Here is an 18,188-nt window from a genome sequence, read left to right on the forward strand (position 1 = left end):
TTTTTTTTTTTTTTTTTTCCCATTTGTACTTACCAAAGAGGCAACTTTTTATTAGCCTAAAGACAACGTGTGGACAGAGAATTAGACCGAGTGGCTTCCCCCATTTAGCGAATTAACACATTGACCATTTGTTAGATCAACCATTGCTTGTTTGTTTATTTGCTCTTTGACATTTCTGCGCCTGTGCGTGATCGCTGAGGGGGTTGCCTTGTCTGTCCTGTTACCATTCTCGTTGCATGCCTGCATCCGCCTTTGTGGGCGTTGGACGCAAGTGCGTGTTACAAGCATGTTCATGTGCATAAGCCTATACGTGAGCGCATTTTTAAGTGGCCTTGCTTCTTCACGTGTGCCCCACCTCGGCAATACTGACCGACAGACCGTGCAGTGCGTACAGTTTGTGCTTTGTTGCAACTGTACGTCGGGCACCAGAACACACCGCGCGTAGCACCGTAGTCACGGCAGCCTCTTCACAGCAACGTAGTGATTGCAGCGTAATCGTAGCTCCCCCCGTGCGGATTCACATTTCCCCCTTCAGAAGATGAGCTCTTCAAACTGTGTATCCAACAGAGTGGCAGCATTCGTTCTGTACCTAATACCATTGATATATTCCTTCTTGGTGGTCGTATTTGGGTTACTAGAGTATGAGCAGAAAAGGACATGCAATTTGTTAGTGCTCTGTGTGCTTTACGGAGTTGTGATCATTTTAGTCTGTTCAGTTGGCTGCTATGGAATTCTAACTGAAAATGTCACCTCCATCAGATCCACAATTATCTTATTAATAGTAAACAACATTATTATGACCATGTTAATAAGTTTCCTGTTGATTGATATTTTAAATTTCCCTCACGTGGTGACAGTTCACAGAGCTTCCAAATTTTTGCAGTTTGTGGTACACGACAAAAAGATAGGCTTAGCTTTCTGTTCCGTTGTGTACGCACTGATTTTTTTTTCCTTTTGTTTTATGTGGACCATTGGGGATTACCTAGCTGAACTCGATGCTAGATTATGCTTGGATGATTTGAGGTATTCTCATGACCGCATGCAGCAAAAGAAGAAGAAACATTCCACGAAGCACCTCGGGGACGAAAGTGAGTTTTTGATCAAGGTGTAAATTGCGCAGTGAACAGAGCAGCCACAGCGACGGAAATGCATAGAGGGGGACATATACCAAGTCACAATTCAGTGTCCAGATGTTCATATTTTTGAGAAGGCCACTTGGGGAGGACAGACTGCAGAGAGTTCCATGTTGACCGAAGAACAGAACAGGGTACATTTATCTCCCCTTTTACTGCACCTTGCTTGTAATTTATACAGTGGAGGTACTCCCACACGTTTGCTTCCCCTGGGGAAAGTTAGCTCTTCCGTTTTTCTTAAAACAGGCATTAATGTATTCGCTAACTTTGTTCAGGGTTTCGGGGGACCGTTTGATTTTTCTTCATTTTCCTCACCTTTTTCAACTGCCCATCATATTTAAGATTTATACTTTAGAATATTTTAACCTGCCTACCCGTTTGCAGCCCCATCGGGGCTAATTACCCCTAGCGCTACCCCACCCATCCCTGCTCTTTCCTCACCCCTCATTGATCCAACCAAGCTTCTTCCACCCCTTTGCGACATTCACAAGTGTTACTTTAAATTATGTGCATAACGTACTCGTACGGGGTGGGGTCCTGGGGGAGCGGGGGCATCGCGGTGGTGATGTCTGTATAAGACATATGCGCGAATTTTTTTTTTTTTTTTTTTAAAAACGCATTTTAATCACTCAAAAGAGTTTAATCTGTTTCCCCGACTTGATAGTATGGTAGCAGGGGGTGGACATATAATGGCACATTGGCACAGATTTAGGCGAACACAGTGTCGCTGTTGGGGGCACAACGGCAGGAGCAGCAGTTGGCCTCGATGGAACATTTACAGGGGAAGCAAGCCTTTGTGCGAAATGCTGACCTCCTGGGAGGTTCACTCCGTTCGGACATTACTTGAACCAACCCATTTTCACCTCTTCACCGAGTCCTGTATGGGGCACGTACATTTGTTACACTGGCGGGTGAGGCTTCTTAACGAGCAGAATCCATTTTGCTTCACCCAAAAGGCAAAAAACGAAAAAAAAAAAAAAATAAAAATAATAAAAATATATATAGGTATGTTGAATGTGTCATGCTATATATGTAAAGCATGAAAAACGTACCTATGTATATTTATATTATTTTTGTTTTTTCTTCCATACGTCTGGGGGCAGAGCGTAGCAAGGCCTACCCCTGAGGTGGCACTTTTTCACCAATCAGCATTCATTTGCGTATAAAAATGGGCGCACGGTGCGTGAACATGCAGATCTGCGGTTGTGGCGTTGGGAAAAATTCGCCGCACTCCGCCGCAAACATTGGGACAGTGGGGATTCATATATTTACAACCGCCGTGATCACCTATTTGAAGAATAAAAAAAAAATATGTCACAAGGAAATATAATTTTTTTTTTTTTTTTTTTTTTCTCCATTTTATTAATCATTTATTCGTCTGGGAAATTCCCCTCTTTTGGCATCCCTTTTGGAGATTTATTTTTTGTTGTAAGTTATAAGTAGCGGTATTATGCCTGCTTCTTAGGGGGCTACAACAAATTTGCAAAATGAAAAAAGCTGCTACGGAGAATAACCCCAGCGCATCTGTCGCAAGTGACATTTGCGCTTTGTTCACTGCTTTACAAAATGAAAAGAGCAAGAAGGGTATTTTGACTAACCTGACCAAATTATTTCTTCTCTTGTACAATGAACGGATGAAGCAGAAATTATTGTATGGTTGTTCAGTGGAGGAGGACACGCGTTGTAGTGGTGACGAACAGGACAACGCTAGTTTGAGAAGAATCTTCAAAAATGATCTGATCATACTGGACACTGGCAAGAAGGATTACACAAAATACGATTTGTGGCTAAATGAGTGTTACGATAAATTTTTAAATATGCTCTTTGAGTTACTTAGCCATAGTGATGAAGTTCTTGTAACAAAAAGTTTGTCTCTTCTATTTGGTAGTCTCCAATTTGAAGCCAAAATATATGATAAAATAATTAGCGCAATGGGAAAGGGAGCTAGCCAAGTGGGGACCAACCATCCAAGTGGCACTCCTCAGACTGAAACTCATAACGCCAGTCATTGGGGTGCAGATGGCAGACCCATGTTTATACAACAAAACGACATGCAAAGTAATTGTAAGAAAGCCTTTCCCATTAAACTGTTTAGAAAAATAATTTTCCAGTTGTTGAAAATTGATCAAATTAGTATCAACACGATAAAATATATTTGTAAAATATACTTATGTTTTTATTACGATTTAAACTATTATTTTTTGTCCATTTTGAAAGCCTTTTGCATTTTGAGAAAGGGCCTCCGGGATGACAAGTTCTACGGAGATGAAGATGCGGGCGGCCAGGATGATTTGTCAGCAGCGAAAGCACGCAATGGAGGATGCACCGGCAAAGAGCAAGTGGGACGAGGAGATAAAGACATGTTGAGAGATAACCCAAATACAAACCTCTTAATATTTAGCATTTTAATTAACTCTATAAAACCAGAAAAGAAAATTAAAGACACCCAAATTAGGAAGAAAGATTATTTGAAGAGAAGCAGAATTGACGAATTGTTCTTCGATCTAAATGACGAGGAGTTGGGAGGACTGGCGAACAGAAAGAAAACACGTGTCTCCAGAAGGAAGGAGGAGACAATGCCATATGACAAGGAGGAAATGAAGAAAACGTTTAACAATTATGACACAGATGATAGCATTGTGCACTCGTCTGGTGAAGAATCCGATGGTGCATCTTCCCTCAAGGGGGACAGCAGCATGGGTGAAAGCGACACAGAACAGGAGGCCAATTTTTTACACAACGCGAACCTAATGCACCGTGCAAATTTCAGTGATGAAGACTTTGACATTGATCAAGTAGAAGATTATGTCATTAGTCCTAAGAGAAAGAAAAAAATAGAACTGAAATTGAAAAATAGAAAACAAAATTTATTTATAAGTGAAAATGTAGATAAAAGAATTTACGCCAGATTATATGCGAGTTGCTGGTTCTATTTTATAACCTCCTTTAACCACAGCCATTCGATGGTTCTCCAGTTGCTACATTCTATACCACTGTTTGTCTTTCCATACACAAATAATCCTTACTACCTTGTCGACTTTTTCAACTACTCCTTTTACACCTCCGGTGGTTTGTACACATCACTGGCTGCGCTTCCAGGCATATTTCACATCCTCACTGAGTTAAACGTAGGGGATTTGCTTCAAGTGGGGGGATCAGATAGCAGGTCCATGGATACTATTGACAGAATTAATGAAGAGCTGGACGAGGCAGACAGCGATGAGGAGGGAGAAGAAACAAAAGAAGAACCAAGCGAACATGAAACTGCCCCCCAACAAAATCACACAGACGAAGGGGACAACAAACTCAACGATAATATGTACACGGATTATTACAAGAGGCTATTTGAGCTGATAACACCAGCGAGCTTCTACTACGCCGGCACGAGCTTCTTAAAGATAATTCATGCTTCTATAAAAAACCAAATGATCCCATTGCACTACGTCATATCCTTTTTGAAGAAGCTTCTGAGAGTAGCCTGCCTGACCTCCTATAACGTCTCCATAAACATCCTGAGCGTGGTGTACGATTCGATGAGTTATTTCCAGAACGAATTGAAAGACGCCATGTCCCTTTCCGCTTCTGTTTTTATGAACCTAGAAATTAAGAAGGATTTATTTTGCTATGAAGATTTGGGGAAAAATTTTGAAAAAAAAAAAATCCTCGAAATGTTCAGGGGAAATTGTAACACTTTGCGCGGTGAAGATGGAAATGCACAAGGCAATGTGGATGGCACTGCAGAGGCGGAGGACGAGGTAGATAACCCTCTGTGCGAGGAACTGCGCGTAACGGAGAAGGACATCACCCCGCTGCAAGCCACCGATGAGACGCTGCAACTCAGTTCGACCAAAAAGTTGTTCAGCCTGCAGGAGTGCCTGCCAAACAAGTACCAAATAAACATTAACACTCTGAACAAAAAGGAGATATACATGGCCAACCACATATTTTACGAAATTATTTTGCTCAACAATCATTTGTGCGAGAATTTAAAGCAATACTCGAATGTGTATCACTATAGCTTTGGCAGCGATTCGTTTGCCAAGCCGCAAACTTTTTACACGAACCCAAATAAGTTGAATTTCCAGATGGAGAGTTCTCTTTTTGGCTTCTTAAAGAATTTTTTGAGTTTTAAAAAGAGGAAAGAGGCAGATATAGTGCCTTCTGTGAAGCCGAAAAGGTTCTCGACGGTCTTCCTGTGAATCCGTACAGGGATATCACGATCACATACTTGTGTTTAGGTTTTATTTATTTTGTCTTTTTTTTTTTGTTGCTTTTTTTAACAATATTTGCTGTAAATTTTACCATTTGTGAGTATGTGGAAAATTGTCCACCATCAAGTGGTTCCGCTACTCCTCTAAAAGTGAATCTGCCCAAATGGGGGTGCCATAGTGGACACGCTGCACACAAAAATGGGACAACTTTTTTTGTGTGCATTTTTTTTTTTGTACATACATTACTTTGTGGAACTTTTTTTTTATGAATGGTAACACTGGAAATAAATGAACCTGCTATGAAAACTTTCCCACATTACATGTTGCACTGCGTTGTGCTTGAGTGGAGAAAAAAGTATATATATTTATATTTTTTTAATTCTTCTTACGATACATATATTTGCTTTTAAAATGCAAGTTGGGGAGCTGCTACCAATTTGATAATGAAAAAAAAAAAAAAAGAAAGAAAAAAGATACAGTACATGCAAGAACATTAAGGTTTTTCACGAAAGCATGTTTGCAAGTTCGTTCTCACTTGTTTTTTCCTTTTCTCCGTTAAGGCTCTCGTTAACCAATGCAGTGCACATGTTTGTCGCTTTTTAGTTCAAAACCCTCCTTTGTAGCGGCGTGGAATATGCCTCCAGCGAAGGCGTGTGCGCATAACATATATATGTACGTATGCATGTCGGCAACATACATACGTGTTCCTTTGTCTGCCTTGCGCCATGGCGCTCACTTCAGTGGAATGAAACGGGATGAGTGCGTGGCACCGATACCGGGCTTTCCATGTCTGGTGTGCTTGTAGGTAATGGAAAATTCTCCTAAGTAGTAGCCAATCATTTCTGGCTTTATTTCCACATTATTGTACTGTTTGCCATTATGCACAGCGACAATGGATCCAACCATTTCGGGGATGATGGTCATGTTCCTTAAGTGAGTTGGGATAGCTCTTGGTTTCTCTCCAACTTCACATTCTTTTTTTGCTTTTCTGAGTTTTTTCAAAAGGGACTTTTCTTTTTTACTTATTCCTCTGTTGAATTTTCTTCTCTGCCTTGCTCGGAAAAGTTTAATCAGTTCATCTTGGCTCAAGTCCAATAGCTTATCGAGCTCCACACCTCTGTAGTGGAATGTTCGGAATGTCCTTTTTTTGGGTTTGTTTGCGTCTTCCTGTAAAAGGGGAAAGGGGTAAGGAGGATAAAATTATGCATAAGCAACTGAACGCTCATACGTAGCCATTCGCCACAACATCTCTCATGCTGCTATTCACTGGAGTTGCGGCAACAGGGCACCACAAAATTGAGCGTTGTTGTTGTTCCGCTGCAGCACCCTTCGGCCGGTTCGAAGGATAAAAAAATAAATGCGAAGCACAAGATGTTCGTTACTCCAGCGTAAGCACATGGTATGTGAATACTCGTGTGGCTGCTCTCTCTACTCATGTCGCGCAAGGGGGCATATGCATAGCATCCCATTCATCATATATGTATGCTTTCGCCAAACCCAAGCAGTTACTCAAAAATTTTGTACGCCCACAGCGGGTACAGAAAATACATTCGTACAAATGCTGTCAGCCATTCGTACATACATATTGCTGTTGCGGCGAAAAAACGGAAATGCAAGTGGGCCAATTGGGCATATATGTATATAAGTAGTGGAAATGCTTACCATGATTGGGAGGGGATAGGTTTTAAAGCAAGGAGCTTTTTTTTTAATAAATCCGTAGGGGTGAAAAATGCAGAGTTTAAATAAAAAGAGGTTCCTTCAACAAAGGCGTTCTTCCTTTTATTACTTCCTTCTTGTGTTTAAGGCTTTTGAGAAAATTTTACTGTATTCAGATGGGAACAGTTGAATTCATGGTTGGAAATGGTCACGTAAATTTTTGTACTTATATTGATTCTTAAAAAAGTGGTTAGAAAAAAATAAAATAAGTAGCAAGCGTTTTGTCGTATTGCAATTTGTGTGATTACATTTTTTTTTTTTATTTTTCGTTGCCGTTTAGAATGCGGAATTTGTGCTATGCTATATTATAATTTACGTATATATATTCATATAGGTACATATTTGTTCATGGCGCCGTGGTATTGACACTAAGCATATGTATAAAACGTATAACACTTTTCCCCGTTCCTGCTGTGGGCCATTTTTCTCGCCTCGCTTGCCCAACGACGACCGTTTCTCACCGACCCAAATGGGTATCCCCTTTTTCCGTCAAATGGTGTGGTATAGTGGAGCACTATTGCCTGTGCGCGAGTTGAATGCACTTTAAGCTCTTTTTCAGAGGGGCGTGTTCGAATTTTAGCGCGTAGCGGTGAGGGGGAACCCACCAACAACATAAAATAGCAAAATGGAAGTATCGCCCGCCGCAAGCACCCGCCTGGGGACTAGTGCATATCCAACCCTAGCGGCAAAAAAAGTGTCGGTTTTTAATATGTTTACATTCAACAAGGCGCATACAATGATCAAATGCACTGGAATGGTTATAGGTATAAAAAAAATATATATATTATATATACCCAATGCGTATAAAAACTTACGTATATATTATTTGCATTGGTTAAGCCTGCCCCCCGCGCTTTGCATTTGTCGGAGCTGCAAGGTTGATAAAATTCCTGTTGGTAATGTTAAACCACATATGCATATTTTTCCAGCGACGTGCACTATTTTTTAAGCGTATAATACTTATAAATTTTATTTGCAGCAAAAAGGGAGGGAATTCCCAAGAAAAAATTTTTTTTGACGAGCCCAAAAAAGTATCCTCATTTTTGCAGCGCCATTTAGACGTTTTCTTGTGGGTACATTCAGCAGAATAGTGTGAGGCGAGAAAAACAAATTGGCATGTTACCATACGGATGAATGAAAAAAAATATATAAAAAAACAAAATAAGCTACCTCTAATAATACTACAACTTAAATTTAATCATCTAATCATCTTTAAGTGGAGGCAACGGAAAGTTGCAAATTTAAACTGTCACAATGCGCATTTAAGTATCTTTTTTTTTTTTTTTTTGTTTCTCTTTTTCCCCCCAATTTAATACATACAAAAAGTAGACCAAAAATAACATATGCCTTTCTTCGGCATGCAAATTAACAACGAAGGATACATCGGCGGCAGAGACTTAATTTTACCTTCGTACGCAACAGTCAAGTCTGCGAATAAGGCGCAAAATGAAGACAAGCACTTTGGAAAATTCAGAAAATACGAATGACGCAGAAAAGGATATGACGCAATGTGGGGACCATGATGGAGAAAAAGAAAATATGGTTTCACTGAGAGGATTTAATCTGTCGTATAGAGATAAATTGGAAAACTTAAAGACAATTAAAAATATTGACAATAATAAAAGAATTATAAAACTCGTTTTGGAGGATGTAGACTTGGATCCAAAAGTCATTATGGAACATGTGGTAAACATGTTAAAAGAAAAAACGACCTTATACACAATTGTGGAAATAAACAAAGAAAAGTACAAAGTGAAATACAGCGAAGTCACCCCTGATGATTATATTTTATTTCCAGAACATGTTGGCAATATTGCCAATTGCAAATATGCCTACATTGGCATTTTGAAAGTTGCAAAGTACTCCAAGAAATGCACGTTTAATGAAAAATCTTTCCAGGCGTGGCAGAACATCCCAATGGATTTTTGAGTGCCGTTGCGGTACACATACATGGGTGTAAGTGTACTTTTTTTTTTTTTTTGTATTTGCTGTGCATTGTGGTCATGTGCGCAGTGACCACGTTGCATCCTCCTTTTTTTGTTGTTGCTTCAACCCGCGCTTTTACTGTACCTTCCGGGTTGCTATTTGGTTCTCCGAACGTTATGCATATTATGCTTCATAGTGTGCATTTTTTTGTTTTCCCCCTGCGCCACTATCCCAAAGTGGCACTTTTTTTAAAATGTACATTTGCCATTTTGTAAAAATAAAGAAAAAAAAAAAACTTGAATATGTTTTGGTAATTTGTATGACCCGCTACACACACACAGACACGTTGGTACGTGTGGTATACCACATGTATCCACATCATTTGATAACATTAAAAAAAACATTTCATTCAAGAAGAAATTGACTGAGCTATGCCGATCCGTTAAGTGCATCAGTTCGTTGCTTATTCGGCTTTTTCAAGAATTACTCACTTGCACAGGCCAGGTGAGAAAAGGGAAAAAGATGAAAAGAAAGACTTTATTTTTTGAACAAAAAACAAGGGTGCTTGTGCTCCCCCTTTCGCTAACTAATCAATGACGTACGAGTCCGGTAGGTAGAGCACATAGTTGTCATCACTGAGGTTCGCTTCGTCTTCCTTAATAGCATTATCCTGATGGGAATGAAAAAAAAAAAAAAAAAAAAAAAAAACATTACGTCAATATTGAAATAGTTTTATGGCTCAACGCTAGTGACATCAAAATGCAAAAGCAACAATTTGATTACGTCGGACAGGGGAAACTTCACGTCTATTTGGAAGCCATCTTCCAGCCCCAGTTCTTCCTTATCTGTTGTGGGAGGGACAGAACTGGTGTAAAGGCAGGCACAGCAACGGGTGCGACATAAGAGGGGAATGCCTTTTCACCGCCACGCAAAAAGGCATATTATCTCTTTTCAAAATTACCAAATGTAAGACCCTTATCACATAAATCCCCGTCGAAATACATTTTGATGTTTTCTATTTTGTCCTTGGGTAGCTTGAACGAGTGGCCCAGGTGGGTGGCCAAATCGCCGAAGGTTTTGTTCTGCGTGGGGTAAACGGGAGGAGGGGGAGGACGGTGGACATCACCCGCGCAGAGGATGGTAGGAAAATATGTGCCACATATACACTGCGCGTGAAGTACATTGATACAAGTGTGCGTGTTAGCGTGTGCCGTCTTGTGGGTACCTTGTTGATTAGAACATTATCCAGACTTTTATTCTTGATCACCTTCCCATCAGTTCCGATGATTTTTACTTTTAGCCTGCGCAAAAAGGGGGGGTTCACGGTTGAGCGGCTATGCAGTTTTGCTGCTATGAAGTTCAGCGGTTAGTCGGTTGAGCGGTGATGCCGCCTTTTCGCTTGCAACTGTTCCTTACGTTATCTTCTCAGTTTCGCACAACTTTTGGAAGGTAAAATTTCTGCAAAGGAGGTGACCAAAAAAAAAAAAAAAAGGGGTGCAGGTGGACACATCGCCAGGGTGGGTACAACGGATAGAAATGCACACACAATGCGAACAAAAAAAAAAAAATAAAATAAAGGAGAACTGTATGCTCTATATCTTTGTGTTACTTTTCCCGTTTTAAAAACTCCTTATTTTTGTTAATAATGTTGTTGAAGTGGTCAGAGTGGTTGAACTTTTTTTTGTCTTCTTTTTCGGAGCTGGAGATTTTTCCCAGCTGATGTATAATTTTGTCTATTGCGCTGAAAAATGAGGAGGTACGTTAGGGTATAAAAATATTTGCTTCCCCCTGCGTTGCCATGAACTTTGATGAGCAGTCCATCCACTAGCATCTTTCATAGGGTAAGTTACATTTTTTTTTAATTTTTTTTATTTTCCCATTTTTGCTTATACAGGAGGGTAGCATTTATTTGCGACTCGCTTTTCATGTGGCTTATTTATTATTTATTTTCTTTTTTATGTTGCACTTACTAGTTTATCTCATCAGAATCAAAGTGCTTTCTCTTCAACACATCCTTGGAGTGCATTTCCATGAGCTGAGTTCCTTTGCTCTTCGTTTCATTCTTAACGGATGGAAGTAACTTACACTTTTTGTAACTGAATAGCGCATCATCTAATTCATACTTATTTGCATCAACAGAGTTGGAATTCTTTTTATGTGTAAGTTTGCAAATTTTTTTTAAATTATACATTTTTTTTTTTCCATTTATGGTGTTTACAAAAACGGGGTAGGCTTTTTTCCTTTTGTCCTTTTCAGCTAACTTGAAGTAGATGTAGTTGTAGAAGGGGGATTCGTTTGCAGCATCACGTTCGAGCTGCTTGTCCTGTTTTTCTACGCGCTTCTTTTGTTTACACTGTTGCTTATCCTTGTTCTTCTTCTTACCCTCCTCCCCTGCTGCTTCCCCTACGGAGTGCTTTCTCAACCGTTTGTCCTCCTTTAACAAATTAGAGTAGTAGAACAGATCGTCATAGTCATCGCTATACCAGCTGAACGAACTGGACGAGCAGTCACTGCAGGGATACAATTTGTGATTAACAAATGCATGATCATGATATTTATGCTTTACGTATGCTTCCCTGTTGCTTCTTATCCGTTTAGCCTTTTCACTTTTTACAAAACTGTGTAGCGAAACGACGCTCGAGCTTGAGCAGGACAGTTCGCTTAAGTCGTCCCCTCCCTGGACAGTTCCATTCGAGCGCCCATCCTGCACTCCATTTTCCCGATCACTAGACAAATTATAATTAAGGAACATTTTGCAAAATTTATCATTGTTTATAATTATGGCATTTCCTTCCGCTGTGTACCCTGCAATGGTTTTCTTCTTCATTTTCTGAAGACTGGATTTGTTTTTTTCGTATTCTTCGAAAAAGTTGTCCCTTCGTCTCGCTGTCCTTTGGTAGCGCTGCTCAGTGGGGCCGTTTTCCCCCTTTTGAGTGTGTCCCTTTTTTTCGTTTTCCACGTCGCTCAAGTTTTTATAAAAAGCTATTTTGTCCTCAATGCTGGTTAATATCTTGTCGTAGTTTTTGTAAACCTCCTTGGGTTCTCCCCCTGTTTGGTCCCTCCTTTCTTCTTCACCTTTGCCGCCCTTTCCTGTACCTTTAAATTTGCCCCTAATATATTCCTTGGACATTTCAAGTTCTGACAAAACAAGCCCCACCAGGTCTTTCTCCGTCTCGTCTTCCATTTTGATTTTTTTTTTTTTCAATTTACTTTACGACGCATTCGTGTGGATAAGCACACCTGTGTGATCGTATTTACCTGTTCATTTATACGCTTATATTTGTGTTTGCCCTTATGTTGCATATATTTTTTTTTTTTTTTTTTTTTTTTTTGCTTGTGCGCTAGCAACAAATATTTAATTTCCGCGAAATTCAAAAATTCTGTTCCGCTGAGCGCCACAATTTCTTTTGGAACCCCCCCCCCCCTTCCAATTTTGCTTCTGTGGCATTTTTTTTGTTGATGAGTTTATTTAGGTGAATTTCTAAGGGATGTTTACAGATAGGGGGTACTTACAAATTTGAAAAAAAAAAAAAAAAAAACAACTAGGAAGAAAGGGCCATATGTACTCTCAAGCAAAAGTATAAAGTGGGAAAGGGAACAAGAGGTTAACGATTCACCAAGAGAGGCAAATCTCTTTTTCGTGTTCTATTCACATGAGTAAGTTACTTCCGTGTGCAAATGTGTAGGGGTGCCTGCATTTGTGTAAACACCTCGAGCTCTGTGAACACGGTTGAAAATGCCAACCAAGTTATGCCCACAAGTGTGTTAATATACGACCGTGTGAATGATGCGTGTGCTATTCCCTTTTGACGCGGCACAGAGAGGGCACATTGCGGAAGGAGTGTAGCGACAAAGGGATTTTTCCCCCCCCCAAAGACCTTCCACCGTGTCCCTCATTTTTGTCATTTTCTTTTCGCAGAAGAATGGGTTTTTTCTACAGCGGGTACCACAAACCTAGTGGCAAGAATATAAAAGACAGACGGGCTCAAATATTTTACGTCTTGGGACTCTTCGTGTTACCCACCATCGTGACTTATGCAGGAAGCAACTACCACGTTTTGAATTTTTTCATTGACACCTTTAAGCCAATTGAAGTGCCCAGGGAAGTGGATTTCGAAATTATTAAAAAGATATACCATAATAAAAAGCCCACATCCAAGAGCGCAGATTATGACGAAAATACAAACGTGTAAGGGGGGGGGGCAGCAGTGTGAGACAGGAAGCGGAAGGGTGATGGGGAATCATCACTGGAACTGTGTAAATGACAATCTCAATCACTAGTGCGCACAGCCCCCTGCGTATCCCAAAAGAAGACCTTCTGGATTGCCCCTCCTGCAGGTAGCCAAGTGAGTAACTAAAGGGGGGACAATCAAGTTGTGTCCACCGCCTTTGTACAACCCTTGTGTGTGTGTGTTTTTTTTTGTTCATCGCATGAATGTATATGCTAAGAAAGAAGGGAAAAAGCGTGTTGCTCCTGAGCAGTCGTCACCACGTGAATTCCTCCAAAACAGAAATAGGATAATACATGCAGCGTAAAATACCAGTAGTCGACATATGCGCATTAGCGTGACTGTGTCCAAACGTTGCCCATCTACACATGGCTCTGCGATGTAAGTCTGCCTGAACCCTAAATCTGGGAGCCCCTCCTACGTTGCTCCTTTTATGCGAACTGTGATTAGTACGCCGTGAGGGGTGCTAAAAATAAATATAACTTTTCCATTCATCCTGTGAACATGTAATGATTTGAGCCAGACAACAGCGCATACACAGGTGTATCCATACAAACCTGCGTGTAGGGCCGAATTAAAAGGGGGGTAAAAAAAAAAAAAAAAGCATTAATAAGATGGAATTAAAAAATTGTCAAAATTAAAAAAATAGAATAAAACTATTTTAGTTCCTGCATGAATGTACGGAAAACATGTGTGCGGAAAAAATGATCGGGTAAGTGGACGGACGGTTGCATAAAAGAATTATCAACTCATTGAGTAATTGATTCATTAACTGCCTCGATAAATAGACAAAGTGAAAAAAAGTGGAAAAAAAAAAAAAAAAAATAGCATGTTATTATGTATTTATATATGCCCCATTGTTTAAATGTGCTCATGTCTTGTAGCATATTTTTTTTTGTGTGCATTTTCTAGCAGGTTGTATTCGCGTAGATGGCGCTCTCTCTCTCTTGTCTGCCTTCTTCCTGCCTCTGCCTTTTGCAATGGTCTTTTTGGTTTTCTCCCCAGTGACGTTATTCTCCCCTGTTCTGTTCTCTTTAATGTGTCCATTGGTGTCTTCAAGTGTAACAGTTGTGGTATCGTTCGTTGCGGTGGTGGTATTACTATTTGGCACGCCCGTTATGAAAATGCTTTTACTTGAAGATCGGATGTCAGGGGATTGTTTGAGTGATGGCATAAAGCCATCTCCATCGAACATACCACCTTTACCTTCATTTGCATTTTCACTATGCTTGGTATCCTCTGTGGAATTTGTGGCATGTGCTTCAACATTTGTGTCTGTATTAATAGAGGAGCTGTCGTCATTTTTTTTTTTGTGTTTTTTTTCAATATCGATTAAGTTATCGCGATCGCTGTCGTTACCATTGTTCATAAAATTTCCGTTTATCTTACCATCCTCGTTGCTCCTCTTTTGCATACAGCACGCACATTCTGTGGCCTCTTCCGAGTTAACCACTAGGCAGGAATTACACCTCCATGTTTTTTCCATTTTCTTTTTGGAAGCGTGTTAATCAGGAACACCCGTAAAATGTAAAGCGGGCGAGGGGCGCACAGTGAGGGCAGGAATGCAAGACCAGCGAAAAAACAAGTTGTAAGAAAAATGGGCAAAGTGTGCTCCTGAAAAAATCTCTATCCAGGGTGGAGTGAAAAGGTAAATGTTTTTTCGCTTCTTCGTACTTTTTCGTGTTATTCAAGTTTTCTCCGGCTTCTCTTAACCTCTGTTGCTTACAGGGTATAATATGCTGTATTCCGTAAAAGATTTTTGGGTAGGGATAAATAATTGTATGAAATCGTGCTCTTTTTTTTTCCCTCTTGTTTGTGAAAAAAACAAAAACAGCTTCAATTGTAAACACAGCTTTCTGCAGATTTGTTTTTAACTTTATAACTTTTTTTTTTTTTTTTTCCGTGGAGTTGTATACCATTCACTTCCCTTTTGAGCCTCAGGGTTTATTTTTGTTTTAAGCCCGGGCTTGACTTGATCGTTAAGCGTCACTCAGTTTTTGCCGGAACCTTCACGCCTTCAAGGTGTAAAGCTTTTTTCACTCCACTTTGATAACATAATCCTTTTCTCAGTTTATATGTAACATTTAATGAAGGCAAATATTTACATAATTTTTTGAGCTCTCCTTTTTCATATGAACAACGTGGAGGTTATCGAGAATGAGCTGGATTTACGCATTTCACAAGAAAAAAAAAAAAAAAAAAAAAAAAAAAGAATACGCCATCAGGTGTTAAGGCCATAACGTTATGACATTTAGGGGAGAACTTTTTTTTTTTTTTCCCTTTTTCTGTTACACCCCTACGTGCTATTTGATGTATATAAAAATGAAATAACCTCCTTGTGGAAAGATCTTCCATGCAACATCAAATTTCTCATTAACAAAGTGAGCCAATTGGTTCTCTTGCGGTTGCTTGTGTAAAGAGGGAGAAGGGCATACTTTTTTTTTTTTTCTTTTTTTTGCCCTTTTCTCACTCTGTATTGTTGCTTGTGTAAAAATGTCCGACGTGGCGTGTGTCATATATTCGTTACACCAATGAAACATATGCAAGTGCCCCTAACTCTTTACACGTACCTTTATTTCTAATACCGCGGAGCTTTTTTTTTTTTTAAGGGGCTAGGGTGAAAAGAGCGAGTCGATTTTTCGAGTCTTGATGTTCTCGTTTTTCCCCCACGTGAGGTACACACACGTGCAAAACATGTGAACAATCGCAGTTTGAACATATGAAGTTTTTCAAAATTGCGAAATTGTGAAATTCTCGTTCTGTTCTGCAGTCTGCACGCGGTGCTCAGGTATGTCTGTATTCCCGAGTCAGTGCTGCTCACCCTTCAGACGGTATGCACAAAACACGCAAAAATAATTTTCCCCAATTGTGAACGTTACATGTACAGGGGAAGGAAAGCCTCTTAGTTTGTTGGATGCCCATGTCATTTTGCATTTACCTCCGCAAGAGAGAAGACGTAATCCCTCCGCTGCGCCCTTTTTACATTTAAGGGACGGCCTAACTTGATAGCTGAGCGGCGAACCCAACCTGCAGGCCCAGAGCACACCTGTGCATGCTAAGCGAAAAGAAAGTGACGACGTTGCAATCGCGCAAAGAAGCAGCACGGATAATAAGGGCATAGGCGAGTACACACATATGTATGCACTTGTGTGTGGCACCCATTCTTCGGCCTAATTCACTTGACCCATCCACCAACACACCAATGGATTATTCGGAGGTATGAACACACAAATGAGCACCAAGTGACCGCCCTACCCGAGGGTATCCCCTTCATAAAGTAGCACTTGCAAAATTGCTCACCTTCAAATGCAGTTGTTGTGTGTAGATTTTTTTTTTTTGTTACCAAATTTAACATTTGCATTTTCCTCATTTTCCCCCCTTTTCAAGGTTGACGAGGATGATGAGGATTTATACGAAGGGTTAGAGGCCGACAATTTGGTAAGGCCCTGGGTTGAACATATCGTATGCATGCGCTTGTAGGAGTAGGGCATAATGTTTTTTCCTGTTGCTACATTAAGGCTCCTCGAGTGACGTGGTGGCAAAAGAGGGAAGGAAGCAATTTATTTGGAGCAACGGCGTTTTATAACCATTTTGCGTCACTTGACTTTCTTCCACATGTGGCTACATTGTACTTCTCTTTCCCCCCTCCCAACGAACAGCTGCAGGGATCATACGAAAAAAGAATCGAAGAAAAAAAAAAGGAAGTCGAAAGGGCGCCCGTCGTCAAGCCGAAAGAGGTGAGACATTTAAGAAGAACCCCAATTGGGGCCCCAGCTAAAAAAGGGAGCACTTTTTTTTTTGCTGCGCATACAAATTTATGCAGTCTAAGGGATAAAAAAAAAAATTTCTATTTGACCGCTTCCCCCTTTTCCCACATCGTAGCAATTATTTGAAAAGTCAAGAAAAAGTTTGTACAAAAAATTAAGCGGCGCGAAGGCGGTTTACACCAAAAAGGGTAACTACACACATTTTTAAAAGCGGCAGCATGCAATGTGCGCACGAGGGGGTAGGGGGAAAAAAGCTCCTTGGGAAATATATACATGTCGTTCGTAGTGCCTCACGTCGCTCTCCTCCCCCCCCCCTGCATGCACGGCAACGATGAAGGAGGAACGTGCAAAATGGCCACAACGCCTGCTGCTTTTATTTATTGCGTTTGAAGCGATCGATTTGATTTTTCACACTTGCTACCACGTATAATCCCACAACACATGAACCATTTCGTACAGAACCGTGCTTATTCCTCGGGGCCCCACAATTGAGCGAAGACGCAGAAGAGGAAGAAGATAATAAGGTGGAGTTTTTATTACTGGTCAATTTGTTATACTTTATAAATGATGTGGTGATAAAAAATTGTTGCGACAAAATTGGAAAAGTGAAAAGAGTAGTTATTCTTGAAGATGATAAGCATGGGAAATCCTTAGGAATCGGTTTAGTAGAATTTTACAGTATAGATTCTTCACAAAATTATGTAGCTTATTTGAAAGAGAAGCTTAAAGCAGATGTGCGCAAGTTAAGCTTGGACATAGAAGAACAAATAAAAGCTGATGATCTGTACAACTATGGAGGGTACATAAACAGCCACACGGTAGAATTAATAAAGAGAGATAACTTGGATGTTTTACAGTGCACGGAAAATATTCATGACGCTTTAAGTAAATCACTAAACCTGAATAAGCACCCAATTTTTAGCTGGTTTAATACCAGCATGAAAGATGTACTCAGTACATACGTTAAGAGTGAAATAAAAAAAAAAAAAAAAACGCCATCATAAATAATGATTATATGGATAGGAAAAATGAAAGCGATTCCGATTCTGGAAGTGATATATCTGCACACATCATAGATTATGTTTCGAAAAAGAATAAGTTCCTTTCGCATGTTAAGTCGTAGGGCGGGGGGGGTTGTATATGTTGCGCAGACGCGCGCCTGTATTTTTTTCTTTTTTGTTCTTTTTTTTTTTTTTTTTTTTTTTT

General features: G+C 40.1%; 8 protein-coding genes across 8 annotated transcripts; 5 read left to right on the forward strand and 3 right to left on the reverse strand.

Moving 5' to 3' along the window:
* Window positions 1–538: 538 nt before the first annotated feature.
* AK88_02141 (uncharacterized protein) lies at window positions 539–1,111 on the forward strand (the record flags this gene model as incomplete). The annotated part of the gene is made up of 1 exon (XM_012479775.1): window positions 539–1,111. One exon carries the CDS (start codon window positions 539–541, stop codon window positions 1,109–1,111), a length of 573 nt encoding a protein of 190 aa, XP_012335198.1.
* A 1,509-nt stretch (window positions 1,112–2,620) lies between these two features.
* AK88_02142 (uncharacterized protein) lies at window positions 2,621–5,332 on the forward strand (the record flags this gene model as incomplete). Its single annotated transcript, XM_012479776.1, has 1 exon — window positions 2,621–5,332. The coding sequence occupies one exon, from the start codon at window positions 2,621–2,623 to the stop codon at window positions 5,330–5,332; it is 2,712 nt and encodes a 903-aa protein (XP_012335199.1).
* A 744-nt stretch (window positions 5,333–6,076) lies between these two features.
* On the reverse strand, window positions 6,077–6,599 carry AK88_02143 (ribosomal protein S19; the record flags this gene model as incomplete). Its single annotated transcript, XM_012479777.1, has 2 exons — window positions 6,077–6,511; window positions 6,573–6,599. The coding sequence occupies 2 exons, from the start codon at window positions 6,597–6,599 to the stop codon at window positions 6,077–6,079; spliced, it is 462 nt and encodes a 153-aa protein (XP_012335200.1).
* Window positions 6,600–8,506: 1,907 nt separating this feature from the next.
* AK88_02144 (uncharacterized protein) lies at window positions 8,507–8,989 on the forward strand (the record flags this gene model as incomplete). Its single annotated transcript, XM_012479778.1, has 1 exon — window positions 8,507–8,989. The coding sequence occupies one exon, from the start codon at window positions 8,507–8,509 to the stop codon at window positions 8,987–8,989; it is 483 nt and encodes a 160-aa protein (XP_012335201.1).
* Window positions 8,990–9,572: 583 nt separating this feature from the next.
* AK88_02145 (uncharacterized protein) lies at window positions 9,573–12,170 on the reverse strand (the record flags this gene model as incomplete). The annotated part of the gene is made up of 7 exons (XM_012479779.1): window positions 9,573–9,656; window positions 9,770–9,831; window positions 9,948–10,068; window positions 10,212–10,287; window positions 10,403–10,444; window positions 10,596–10,727; window positions 10,957–12,170. 7 exons carry the CDS (start codon window positions 12,168–12,170, stop codon window positions 9,573–9,575), a joined length of 1,731 nt encoding a protein of 576 aa, XP_012335202.1.
* Window positions 12,171–12,909: 739 nt separating this feature from the next.
* On the forward strand, window positions 12,910–13,179 carry AK88_02146 (uncharacterized protein; the record flags this gene model as incomplete). The annotated part of the gene is made up of 1 exon (XM_012479780.1): window positions 12,910–13,179. One exon carries the CDS (start codon window positions 12,910–12,912, stop codon window positions 13,177–13,179), a length of 270 nt encoding a protein of 89 aa, XP_012335203.1.
* A 907-nt stretch (window positions 13,180–14,086) lies between these two features.
* On the reverse strand, window positions 14,087–14,701 carry AK88_02147 (uncharacterized protein; the record flags this gene model as incomplete). The annotated part of the gene is made up of 1 exon (XM_012479781.1): window positions 14,087–14,701. One exon carries the CDS (start codon window positions 14,699–14,701, stop codon window positions 14,087–14,089), a length of 615 nt encoding a protein of 204 aa, XP_012335204.1.
* A 1,716-nt stretch (window positions 14,702–16,417) lies between these two features.
* Window positions 16,418–17,986, forward strand: AK88_02148 (uncharacterized protein; the record flags this gene model as incomplete). Its single annotated transcript, XM_012479782.1, has 5 exons — window positions 16,418–16,432; window positions 16,603–16,653; window positions 16,875–16,952; window positions 17,098–17,170; window positions 17,442–17,986. The coding sequence occupies 5 exons, from the start codon at window positions 16,418–16,420 to the stop codon at window positions 17,984–17,986; spliced, it is 762 nt and encodes a 253-aa protein (XP_012335205.1).
* Between the last annotated feature and the right edge of the window lie 202 nt (window positions 17,987–18,188).

Source organism: Plasmodium fragile (assembly GCF_000956335.1).
Source record: "Plasmodium fragile strain nilgiri unplaced genomic scaffold supercont1.20, whole genome shotgun sequence".
Taxonomy (NCBI): domain Eukaryota; phylum Apicomplexa; class Aconoidasida; order Haemosporida; family Plasmodiidae; genus Plasmodium; species Plasmodium fragile.